This window comes from Zalophus californianus, chromosome 6 (assembly GCF_009762305.2).
Source record: "Zalophus californianus isolate mZalCal1 chromosome 6, mZalCal1.pri.v2, whole genome shotgun sequence".
Taxonomy (NCBI): domain Eukaryota; kingdom Metazoa; phylum Chordata; class Mammalia; order Carnivora; family Otariidae; genus Zalophus; species Zalophus californianus.
Window position 1 is genome coordinate 103,850,339 of NC_045600.1, and position 13,503 is coordinate 103,863,841.

Below are 13,503 nucleotides of genomic sequence, written 5' to 3' on the forward strand. Positions count from 1 at the left end.
TCCATTTTTTACCTCCCTAATTATATAGTAGTGTAAATAACTTGTTTCTTACGAAAATTTATCTGCTACTTGAGGTATGTTCTTTTAGTGCAAGGTAGGAAAATTAATTTTTTTCTTAACATCAGTGTACATGTAAATTCCATCCTGTATGCTTAATTTCTTTATTAACTATTGGCTTAAAGTAATTTAAAACTAAGATCATTTTTGGCTCAAGGAATTTGGATTTAACACTAATCTTCACCTAGCTAAGATGATAGTGTGGTTTGTTTCAAGGTTTTAGAAGTAAAGAAAGATACCAGTTCCCATCCTACCTTGCTTTTTATATCCTGTTTCTTTGTCTGACATCACTAATATGTTGCCTGATATGATTTCAAGTGTTATTTTTTTGTCTTTAATGTTCAAATTACTTACATTTTCTTAAACAATTCTTTGTTTTTTTCTAAATACAAAAGTGAACCTTTTCCTTATCTGACAAGTAGTCTGTTAGAAGTAGAGGTTGTCTTTACTTGAAGAATCATCTAAAATCACTAAACAAAAACTTTTTTTTTTTTTTAGATTTTGTTTATTTATTTGACAGAGAGGCAGGGGGAGGGGCAGAGGGAGAAGCAGACTCCACGCCGAGCAGGGAACCCGATGCTGGGCTCGATCCCAGCACCCTGGGATCATGACTTGAGCTGAAGGCAGACGCTTAACTGACTGAGCCACCCAGGCACCCCTAAACAAAAACTTTCTTAAGTGTAAATTTAATAGCCTAAAAATTTGTTGTATAATATACGTAATTCTTGACTTTTGTTTGTTCGACGCATGAAGTCCTATGTGAATGAGATGCTAAACCCTGGACCTCCTCTCCTAGCGAAGTACTAATCAGGTTATCTGAACTCTGACCAGCTTCCTCCTATCACAATTTCTCAGTGACAGCAGTATAGATGGAAGTCAAAGAGGAATACAACTCTTTATAATATTATTTCAACTACATTTTGGGAACCAGGTGTATTTTCACCTTACAACATTTAACCATATTTTATAACATTTATTTCAAAATGGGAAATGCATTCCAAGTTTCAGAGGACTAATCTACAAGCTTTTGGAAACCTAGCCTACAAGTTAAGTACTTTTTTGTACTAATCTTATTCTGACACAGTCTTCTTGAAGGGAAAGAGTGACTGTATTTTTTTTTTTTCCAGATATTAGAGGTGAGTATAATTCTGACTGATTGGCTTCAACACAATTGTAAACCAGGGAGAGATTTTTAGAACTTGTTTACTTTAAATCCTTCTGTTTACCTTGGGAGTTTTTAATACCAGTATTAGTGGGATAGTTTCCAGTTTGAAAGCAGTGTCTCAGCTAAGACTAAGCAGCCAGACAACATTTAAATTCTCATTTATATTCAACTTTTCCTACTGATTTTCTTTTGACCTCTTGGCCTGGGAGGAAGAAGAAATCAAAAGGGGTTGTGGGCAGCTAGAGAAGCCCGTGCTGTGAGGGAGCTCTTCGTTACACAAAGGAAGGAAGCTAACATTTATTGATCTCTACCACATGCCAGGCACTCTTAGAAGTTTTGGCCCATAGAAGTAGGTGCTTTCCTTTAACGTCATCATCATCAAATAATACTTGCATAGTGTGGTAAATTCAGAGTATAAAAGTTATAATCTTAGAAATGTGTCCTTCTTAGTGACTGTAAGAGAACCTAAAATTGGCTCTTGAGAAATAAGGACAGTTGTAAAAACATTAACAAATTCTTTTAAATCAGTAAAAACTAACCCAGCCAAAACAAAATTGATTTCTTATAGCTCAGTAAAGTTAAGTTGTGATTTAAGTAAAGTTTATGATATTGGGTTATTATAGAATATTAGAGCAGGTAATGTCCTAGATACCCTTTAGATTGCCAGTGCTATCCAACAGAAATAATATGTCATATATGTAATCTTAAATTTTCTAATAGTCACATTAAAGCAAAAAGAAACAGGTGAATTAATTTTAATTGTATATTTTGTTTAACCCATCTATTCAAATACTGTCATGTCAACATGTAATCAACATAAAATTATTAGAGATAGTTTGTGTTCTTTTTTTTTTTTTTTTTACATAAAACCTTCCAAATCCAGTGTATATTTTACACTTACAGCACATCTCCATTCAGATACTAAACTTTCATTAGAAATGCTTGACTTCTGTTTAGATTCATAAAAATTGCATTTAAAAAAGTAGATTCTAAAAACTATTAGAAGTTTTCCAATAAATGAATCAAGTACAAAAAAACCATTTTTCTTTAATATTTGCATCTGTATTGACAAAACTGACTCATCTTTTTAGAACAACTGATTTAACTCTGAAGCAAAAGCATATCAGTTTCAAAACTACATCTAAGTAAATCTACTAACTCTTGTAACAATTCAGTATTACCAACATTGAATTCAAAGGGGCACTATGTAAACTGAAAAATGACTCTAAATGTATCCGTATCAACATGCCCTTCAATTTTCTCACAGATTTTATGTTTTTATTTTATTTTATTTTATTTTAAGATTTTATTTATTTATTTGACAGAGAGAGACACAGCGAGAGAGGGAACACAAGCAGGGGGAGTGGGAGAGAGAGAAGCAGGCTTCCTGCCCTGCAGGGAGCCCGATTTAGGGCTCCATCCCAGGACCCTGGGATCATGACCTGAGCCAAAGGCAAACGCTTAATGCCTGAGCCACCCAGGCGCCCCAATTTTCTTACAGATTTTTAAAGCCAATTTACATAATGCTATTACAATTAAAATTGTCTGCATATTTATTCATGTTGAAAAATGTGTAAAATCATTATTGACTTGTATCATGAAAAGTTTAAATTTTAACATATGTTCTTGTATCTCTCTAGCGAGGTCACAAATAAGCTTTTTCTTTCCTTGGATCTTTAAATTGAGCTCATTCATGTGCCCTGTGATACAGGGAAAAAAATGTAAATCATACTTGGATGTTTTCTATTTATTGAATATTGGCAGGTGTTCTTTCATTTCAAGAAAATCTTGAATTAGAGGGGTGCCTGGCTGGCGCATTCAGTGGAGAGTGCGACTCTTGATCTTGGGGTCCTGAATTTTGAGCCCCACATTGGATGTAGAGATTACTTAAAAATAAAATCTTTAAAAAAAGAGGGGTGCCTGGGTGGCTCAGTTGGTTGAGCAGCCGACTCTTGATTTTGGCTCAGGTCATGATCTCAGGGTTGTGGGATACAGCCCCATGTCAGGCTCCATGCTTAGCAGGGAGTCTGCTCAAGGATTTTCTTTCTTCCTCTCCCCCTACCCCCATGCACACATATGTTCTCTCTCTCTCTAAGTCTTTAAAAAAAATTTTTTTTGAATTAGAATAAATAGTACAGTAAATCTTTGTAAAACTCTTTCATGACTCAAACTGAAGCAGTGAACATTGGCAAAGAACTTTTCTAACAATATTAAAGATCATTTAATTCATTATCATGAATTATGGTCATTAAATTCATTATCTTCTATTTTTTTATAACAGTTTCATAAACTGGTGATGATTCATAGCATTTGTACATATATACTGAACAATTTTAATAACTGCATCCATGATACAGTCCATTTCAGAACACAGATATTTTCAATATGTATCACACAGTGAAATTAATAAGGGAAATCTAGTAAATCCAGATTTTGGGTCTCACATAGCTGGCCCATTGTCTTTTTTTTTTTTTAAGATTTTACTTATTTGAGAGAGCATGCACAAGTAGGGGAGAGGAAGAAGCAGGCTCCCCGCTGAGCAGGGAGCCTGATGCAAGGCTCAATCCCAGGACCCTGGGACCATGACCTGAGCCAAACGCAGATGCTTAACTGAAGGCAGACACTTAACTGACTGATCCACCCAGGCTCCCCCATTGTCTGTCTTGATAGAAACTTTTTCCTATCTAGCTGAAAGTGACAGATGTAAAAGATTAAAAAATATAGTATCTACAACTTGAGATTGATTAGATGAAGACATTTCTTTGTAAATTTAGAAGTTGTTTGAGACAAAACATACCCAGAATGTTAGTCAGTCAGTATCTCTTGTGAAGCTCATTTAAAGCTCAAAATAAAAGTACTTGCAATTTTTCAAATGTTGAATAGATTGATCTTTAATATTCTTAGAACAGTCTTTTATTCACTGACACTCCCTTGGTGGGTCAATTTAAGACATTTCATGTTTGTTTTAATCGTTTCCTCAAATTTTAAAACCTAATTCCCTTAACTGAAATGATAATTACATTTTTTATCTTTCCATCTAAAAATGGTTCTCTTTGTTGAGCAAGAATCCCAGCCATTTTATGGTTGGCCAAAATTATAAGCTCAGATCCTATTTAATAATCACAGACTTTTTTTGTTATATGTTTAGTTCTAATTTCATTAGCTGTTTTATTTTTTGACTGTTGAGAGGCAACTTCTTATTAAATGAATATGCATTTGCTGAAGATGACTCTTGGTATTATCTTAAAACTTCTTTTTTTTAATTTATTCATTTATTTGACAGAGAGAGAGAGAGAGAGAGAGAGAGAGAGAGAGCACAAGTGGGGGGAGGGGAAGAGGGAGAAGCAGACTCCCCACTGAGCAGAGAGCCTGATGTGGGGCTAGATCGCAGGACCTTGAGATCATGACCCGAGCTGAAGGCAGACACTTAACCAACTGAGCCACCCAGGCACACCTTAAAACTTCTTTTATACAACTTACTCATTTTTCTCTGCTATAGCAAATTGTATTGCCATCCTTTGTAAAATTTGTGACATACCTTCTCCACTTGATACTGCCTCGTTAGTGTGCCTTCATTTGAAAGTTAAAATTTTTTTCATTCTTAATTTTTTTTTTTAAGATTTTATTTATTTATTTGACAGAGAGACACAGCGAGAGAGGGAACACAAGCAGGGGGAGTGGGAGAGGGAGAAGCAGGCGTCCCACAGAGCAGGGAGCCCGATGCGGGGCTTGATCCCAGGGTCATGACCTGAGCCAAAGGCAGCTGCTTAAGGACTGAGCCACCCAGGCACCCCTCATTCTTAATTTTTAAGCCAGAAAAATAATTTGCATTATAATTAAAATAAGCGTAGCAGCTTAACTACCAATTACTGTTTACATAGTTATCACTGTAACTCTGCTGTCTGCATAAAATATTCAGATAAACACATTGTAGTGCTACATTGTTGCATACAAAAATAACCATCTGTTGACATAAACTAGATTTGTGATATGCTTATGTAATACTAGAAATGACACATGCACCCATCATGTGCACTGCAATACATCTTAGGTGATGTAATAATAAAAGTGAAGTATAGTTTTGCCAAAACCATAAAATTGTGTTTAGTGGAAAAGTATTTTTTACTGCTTTAGTTGTTAAGTGAAATTTTGTATCAATTAGAATTTTCTAAAAATTAAAATTCAATTCTTAAGTGGCATCAGCCACATAAGCACAGGTCTAGAGTCTAGAGCAACTTATTTACTTCAATGATGTAAGTTCAGAGAGATGAAGCAACTAGATCCAGTCAAGCCAGATTAGTTTAGTTTAGAATGGAGCAAAACCATAAATAAACCTATACTCAGTATATGAAAAATGTTACTTTAACAAATGTTTTATATCCTAGGCTAAATCCATATCACACCAAAAAGAATTACTTTATTTATTTTTAATTTTTTTTTTTTTTAGAGAGAGAGAGCATTAGGGCGGGGCAGAGGCAGAGGGGGAGGGAGAGAATCTCAAGCAGGCTCCATGCCCAGCTCAGAGCCCAAGAAGGGGCTCGATCTCACAACCCTCAGATTGTGACCTAAGCTGAAATCAGGAGTCAGACACTTAACCAACTGAGCCACCCAGGTGCTCCAAAAAGAATTACTTTAATAAGGAAAAAAAAAACAGTTATTTAATTTAACTGGAAACAGTGTTTAAACAAAGCAACGACTTTTTTATGGAGGTTCAGGGGTTCACTTTTCAATTAGAGATTATGGCATACTGTAAATAGATGAAAGGTGATCTAAATTTGCTCCTAGACTTCATTCCCCAGATGAACACTAGCATTTAGCCTTGTTTTTGTTTTGAATACTGAGTCTTGTTTTATCTGTAATACATGCATAAATTTATGCAAACATAAAATGAAAAGGAGGAATTAGAGAGGCAGCATAATTTTACTCTTCAGTGAATGCTTAAGCTTCTTGAGGAACCAGGTGCCTTAAGTCTAAATTTACAGAGTAGACCTTACTCTCTTAGCATTATGCTGAGAAGAAGCAAGGAATTAAACCTTTTCACTGATTTAATATTTTACATATTTATCATAAAACTGATAATTTTCTCCTGCCATTGCTGGTACTTTGATGATAAACAGTCCAGGACGTAAAAGGTAGCTTTTGCTATTTGTGAAAATGTCAGGAAACTTGAAGAATACTTTAGAGACTCTTGATTGATAGCATAGGTACTCAGCTAATGGGGGAGGGGCATTAACTAATTACATATATATTACTGTTTTAGTTGAAGTTTTCAAAAGCATTCACTTGAAATTTTAACATCTGTAAATAAAAGACCTTAGGATACATGCTTTTCTGTGTAATCTTTTTTCCCCCCCATTACTTTCCCCCATTTTCTTCTAATGTTTTTTGGATTCTGTTAGAGATGACCTAATTTTTACTAATTGCTATGCATTCAAAGTTTTATTTGCTGAGTGGCAGCATTACTGTCATTATTCTTTGGTAGTTTTAATAAGTGGTTTTATACAAAGCCGCTATTCAAAAGAATATATTGGTACTAGCTTGTAAGTTGTTTTTGTTAAAATTGGCCTTATTCCAGGAAAAAATTGAATGCTAATGTAGAAGGTGAAGTTTATTACGTGTGAGTTCCTTTATTTGCTTATTGACTTGCTAAAATACACACACACACAATATTAATTTTAAAGAACACCTTAAATAACTTTCTTCAAAGCAGTTATGTTTCCTAAAAGATGTAGCCACTGTTTTATACTTTTGTTTTCTAGCACCTCTGAATGAAGATTCTTCTTCTCAACCATCTGAATTCAATTTATTTTAATTAAATTGTTTTAAATGTATAGCTGTATTTTTAGTTTTTTTTCTTTAAATTTAACTGTCCCTATAGGTTAATTACCTTTTCCCTGCTCTTCATTTAAATCTCTTCTCCCAGAAAGACAATTATATGATCTCACTGATATGAGGAATTTGAGAAACAAGACAGAGGATCATAGGGGAAGGGAGGGAAAAATTAAACAAGGTGAAACCAGAGAGGGAGACAAACCATAAGAGACTCTTAATCTCAGGAAACAAAGGGAGGGTTGCTGGAGTGGAGGGGGGTGGGAGGGATGGGGTGGCTGGGTGATGGACATTGGGGAGGGTATGTGCTATGGTGAGCGCTGTGAATTGTGTAAGACTGAGGAATCACAGACCTGTACCCCTGAAACAAAAATACATTATATGTTAATAAAAAAATAATAAATCTCTTCTCCCCCCAAATTCCTTATTATTTTGAGTTGGGACGCATTACCTGAAAGCTTTGGGCTTAATGCTATGTGAATTGACTTGGTGCTTTTTATTTTCCATGTATTATGCACCACTAAAAAGAATGTAACACATGTAGCAGCTTATTTTGTTTTTGAAGGAGGAATTGAAGAGCTTTTGAGTAAAAATGTGAAAAGAAGCTAGTGTTCATTGCCTACGTGGCTTTTTTAAAAGGCTCTTAAAAAACATTCCATTGTGGATTCCAAGTCCTCTTTAAACTTACCACCGACAGTAACTGGCTGCAGAGCCATGTGATCATCTTGGCAGCAGCCAGGCCTTTTAGTGATTTCATTATGTGGTTTCCTCAAGCTCTTTGCACACATTGATTAATATTTTTCTTGCAGTTATCGCTGTGATGATTTTGTGGTTAATGACACCAAGCTGGGACTGGTACAGAAAGTCAGAGAACACTTACAGAACTTGGAAAAGTAAGTAATAGGACTTGGGAAAGGAAGGGTATAGAATAGGGTTGAGGGGTCTTTGCAGATTTTTGAGTGGGAGTTTTATTATTGAGTTCCATAACTTCATCATGATTTTAGTGTGATTGAAGTGTTAATAAAGTAAACTTTGGATATCTGAAACTGTGCCCATAGTTAATGGTCATAGCATTTATTTCATTTAATATTTATCATAAATCATAGCCAAGAGTCCAAGAGCCTTTTTTTTTTTTAAGTTATTACCCACCAATTTATAAGCTCTGGTCAGTTGATTTGCAAGGGAAATTTTGGAGGTATAAGGAAAGGGCATAAAATGATAGAAAATCATTATAGAGTTACTTATGATTTTAGAAAATCCTTGTCAGGCATGTTTTGTGAGGTCTCAGAAGCACTAAAATTTATGCATTATTTTTAAGGGAAATTAGGTTTTATTATATTGTCCACTTTGCTTCTGTAGGATAGCACAAGATCCTAGTTTCATCTTTTCCTCTTTTGTTAGGGGCTGTATGTGTCACTTGAAATTACAATAGATTGTGAAATGCTGTGTCATCAGAAAGAAATTACGTCATCTAAAGAAATTTATCATCATAAAGAAAGAAATTCTATTCACAACTTATGTGAATAGAATTTTTTTGCTATAGCCAGATAGGTTATTCAGATAAAATTCACTGAACCCAAAGTTGAAGCAATAAACAGAAATCCAAATAGTGATGCAGTGGATAGAAGCATGGCCCTGGAATGACTGCTGACTCTAGTGAAATTTGTATAAATCACCCCTGATCGTCAGGTGCCATCTAATTTATTTTGACAGTTGACCTTAAAAACTATTGTGAGAACATACAAAAGGAGGAGTCCCTTAGCAAACTTAAAGGCAATAGAATATTTTTAAATCATATATTGAGAGGAAATAGCCTAAGTGCTTTGAATAAAACACTTGTATAGTTTTCGTTAACCAAAGTCTTTATGCATGTCTTGTTGACAATAGATTACAAAGCTGATAAGGGAAGAAGGATGGATTTCTTTAAAATCTACACTTGTTAAAACACTTTGAATCAAAGTACTTTTCGGCTTGATATCTTTTGGCTCCTCTCTTTTTCAAAGTGCTTCTTCCCTTCTTGTAATCTGAAGTAGAGGAGCAGAAGCCCTATCTAGGATTAGAGACAGAGGTACAGATACACAGACCCAAATATTTTTGTCTGAAATTGTCATAATTAACAAGTAGGACATTCCCACAATAATTATGTAATGTCACTCTTTAGTGTGGTGATGTTTTTTGTCAGAGAAGTGGGTAGCTACCAGAATATTTTTTCTGCCACTTACAGTTTTCTCTAAGAAAAGACTACCTCTCAATCCCAAATAAATGTATCAGAACTAAGTCAAAGGGAAAAGAGGATATTCAAGGATGTACATGCATTTATGCAGTTATCAGATCTTTTATTTCCATTGACCACTTCATCCGGTAAAAGATGTCAGAGTTCCTTTTCTATACTTCCGCTTGGTCCCACTGAAAAGTCTACCTTGCAGTCCTCCTCCTGTGTTGAAAAACGTTACTTGGGTTCATTTTTCTGTTCTTCAAATTTGGGCTTTAGTCTGTAGTGGAAACCACAGTTTCAAAACTGTGATTATATTTGTGTTTTACTTTAGACTCTTCTGCATATCCTCTAGAAGTGCACTGTGTAAAAGAACTTACTGAAGTGACGAAAGTGTTGTATAATCTGCACTGTCCTATACAGTAGTCTTATGCAGAGCAGTTGAAAAGTGGCTAGCAATGACCGAGGAACTGTTTTTAATTTTATGTAAGTTTAGTTAATTTAACTTTATATATCCACATGTAGTAAGTGGCTACTGTATTAGTGTGGATCTAGTGAATTCTGCCATTTTGAGAATGGCTGAGGATAATATTTAATAACTTATATTTTAAAAAGCTGAATGTGTATATAGGTTAAAACTGAAAACTGTTAGGCTTGTTGCTAAGGTGTGTGTGTGTGTGTGTGTGTGTGTGTGTGTGTGTGTAGTGCTTGTGATTCAGCCTCCTTACTTACAGAATTGTGAAGGAATAACTTGACACTGTAATATATGGAATTGGTCTTTTCTTACCTTGTATTCACTGATACTCTGAGAGGGATATACACACAGTTCTGAGGACATGTTGCCTAAGAATATTTTTAGTTTTGAAGTAACTCACTAGATCTGATGCTCCAAAGATACTATAGTTCATGTGGAAATTAAATAATCATGCATTTACTTTGGACTACCCTCATACTTTTTAGAAGATGGAAAAGAATTGGCAGACTTTAAAAAGTCTGTGTTGTTCAAATGTGGGCTTTAGTCTGCAGTGGAAACTACAGTTTTTGGTAGTTTTTTATATATTAATAGTAAAAAATGATAATTTTTACTTCTTTTAGATGAGATCTCCTGATATATAATAATTTTAAAGGAATCCTTTGAAAGAATTATTTTCTGATAAAATTTAAGCAAAATATCTCTTATCAAGAAAAATTTTGAAAAATTTTAATTCAGAATATCCATGCTAATTAGAATTTGTTTCAGAATATCCTTTGTAGCATAGCTGAATCGAATTAATTTGTATATATCTATGTGCCTATAATTTATTTTCCAGAAATTCAGATTATATCATAATCTGTTATGAAAATGAGCAAAATAGGAAATTTTTATCAAAATTGGGAAAGAAGTAGCATAGTATTTGAGACTTAATGTTAAATCTCAGTATAATCATATCAGACAAGGGTTTTCCTTTTGTTGTGAGGAATGGGTCTTCTCATTTCTGAAGTTTCGCAGTCAATTAGGCAGGTAGTGGTAGTGAAGAGGGATTGTCTCACAGACTACATCTACCTGGCCAGCTTTTCTGGGAGATGCCTGGTGGTAGACGCTTGCAGCCCACCTTGTAGAGGAGTAGTGGGGATTGCCAAGGAAAATGGAACTCCCCACTTACTTAAAATGCTTGTGGGCCACAGCGGGCCTAACAGGTCACTTCCTGGCCTTGCTAAGCAGCCAGGCAGGGCTCTATACCCCAGACCCTTAGAACAGCAACGTTTATTTTTTAACCTGCTGTCTAGTATGTTTGTGTTAATGTCTTTTTGACTATCTGTTTGTGTTTTAATAGCTCAGCTTTCACAGCTGATAGGCATAGGAAAAGAAAACTTTTGGAAAACTCATCACTAAACAGCAAGTTGTTAAAAGTAAATGTAAGTAATTAAAATATATACAAATGTAAGAATTGGTTGAGATCTCATCACTGTTTTATTACAACTCTAACATTAATGTTGCTCCTTATAAACTTTCATAAATGTATGCCTTGGATTTGGTATATTTTACAAAATGTTTGCCACTTGTACTAATGATTCTTGATGTAACTAAATACTCCATTTTGTCCATCTGTCAGTGCCTTCCTGCCATCAGGATTACTACTGTGCTCCTCTACCTTAGCAAGTGTTCACTCTTAAAGCCTGTTCATGTGTCTCACTACTCTGTTTCTAAGGATCCCAAAGATCTTTGCTTTTTTTCTGTTAAAGGTTCTAAGTGCAAATTCTATGGGTCTGAAGTTTTGGTAAGTTTTATTTCTTAGGATTTCATTAATACAGTTTCACCACGAAAGAATGTGCTTCCTCATTCTGGTAACCATCTGTTACCAGATGTATGATCCATTAATAAATTAATAAAATTTAAAGATCACTAAATACTTTTAAATACATTAGTAATTTTGCCCTGCATCTGCCTTTCTGCTATCACACTAGTTATGTTTAGACATGCAGTTACTTAGTTAAAATGTTAGGATTTTGTGAAAGAAAGAGCTAAAGTGCTCTCTGGCCATCTGAGTTATGGGCAGAGATGCTTTGGGTTGGATTGGTAGATTCTCTTCTCAGGTGTAGTATTCAGATGTTACAGTGCATTTGTAGAGCTAATCAGAAAATCAAGCCTTGGTCTTCAAGGGAAATTCAGGTAGTTTTTAAAGATTGATATCCCATTGCTAGGAATACATGTATTGGTCATTTATGCATGGCATAGTTAAACGTTTGGGGGTGAATATTTCAGGTAAATGTTTATATCTTTTCAATTTGTAGTAGTTTTAATAAAATCTTATGAAAGCATTGTCTTAAACTTCATTTCTTTTAAGGATCTTCCTGGTTTTCAAATTTGTACTCCATGGTTTTCATTAATGCTGGTTTCCTCATAAGCTTCCATGAGGTACTCCCATGTAGAACAATCCCAGGATCAGAATCAGGCTTCTAAAAATATCTGGACACTTCTACAGAAAGTAGAATGAGAGTTTGAAATATTCATTGGACAAAGAAGGACCAATTCCAAACTGGCTTGATGCTAGAGTTTCAAATATAGGTCTTTGCTTTGATGTCTGACACGTCCTTCTCTTGGTATTACTGATGGCCTCTCTTGTCCCATTTTGCAGGGAAGCACCGCTGCCATCTGTGCCACAGGCCTCCGGAATCTGGGGAACACATGTTTCATGAATGCCATCCTTCAGTCACTCAGGTACTGTCAACGTCAGAGCTTAAGGTGCTGGTGTTAGTTTCTAGTGTAATGGTTAGGAGGAAAGACTCTGGGTTCACATTCTGTCTCTGCCACTAACTCTGGTCAGTTCCCTGTGCCTCAGTTTCCTCGTCAGTAAAATCAAGGGTAATAGTTCTGCCTCATAGGATGGTTGGGAAGATTAAATAATTTATATAAAGGGTTTAGAACAGTGCCCACCAGTAAATAACTGTTAGTTGTTATTATTTATCTCCTATTGCTTCTTGAATAAACTAGAGCACAGGCCCGCAAACTTCTTCATTTAAAGGCCAGACAGTAAGGATTTTAGTCTCTGCATGCCACACACAGTCTGTCTCCTATCTTCTCCTCCTCCCCTGCCCTCCACCTCCACACTTTTTAAACAACTCTAAAAATGTAAGAGCTCAGTGGCCCAGGACCAGATTTGGCCAGCAGACCCCTGGACTACAGAGAACCTTGTTGAGAGAATTTAATCCGATCATTAGTTAAGTCTTAAATATGGTCATAAGATTGGATGTTTAGAAGATCTTTAAAATGTAAGATAAGTAGCAAAAATAAAATACCCAACAAGGCTGACCTCAGTTATGTAGAAGAAATTATTTTGAAAGTCATGTACTTGTAGATTTTAATGTGGCATCAAAGGCCAGAATTAATTCTCTTCCCAAGGCCACCTTGCAAACAAGGAGCAGAAGTCATACTTGATCCCTCCTTGAAGGTACTATCTCTTGGTTTATCTAGTCTTGTTCAAATAAGAAATTCAAGTCACTACTGAATTCTCCTTAATACTCTTGACTGTATATCTAAACAGTACGGTTGGTTTCATGGTTTGCTTTTATTTGAGGAAATTATTGAATACTTGGGAACAGGTACCATAAAGAAAAAATGGTGACAACCTTTGGGGGAGGGGAATTGAGGATTAAAAAAATTTTTTTAAGTTTTATTTATTTAAGTTGTCTCTACAACCAGTGTGGGGCTTGAACTCACAACCTCAAGACTGAGTTGTATGCTCTTCTAACTGAGCCAGTG

At 35.3% G+C, this 13,503-nt stretch overlaps 1 protein-coding gene across 8 annotated transcripts in view; it reads left to right on the top strand.

Moving 5' to 3' along the window:
* The window catches only part of USP3 (ubiquitin specific peptidase 3), a 105,107-nt gene that overhangs the window by 44,227 nt on the left and 47,377 nt on the right, over window positions 1-13,503 (top strand). For all 8 annotated transcript variants that reach the window (XM_027569215.1, XM_027569213.1, XM_027569211.1 and 5 more), the window contains 3 exons: window positions 7,861-7,944; window positions 11,078-11,159; window positions 12,380-12,462. In XM_027569215.1, coding sequence (XP_027425016.1) covers window positions 7,861-7,944; window positions 11,078-11,159; window positions 12,380-12,462 — 249 coding nt within the window. The remainder of the gene's footprint in view (window positions 1-7,860; window positions 7,945-11,077; window positions 11,160-12,379; window positions 12,463-13,503) is intronic.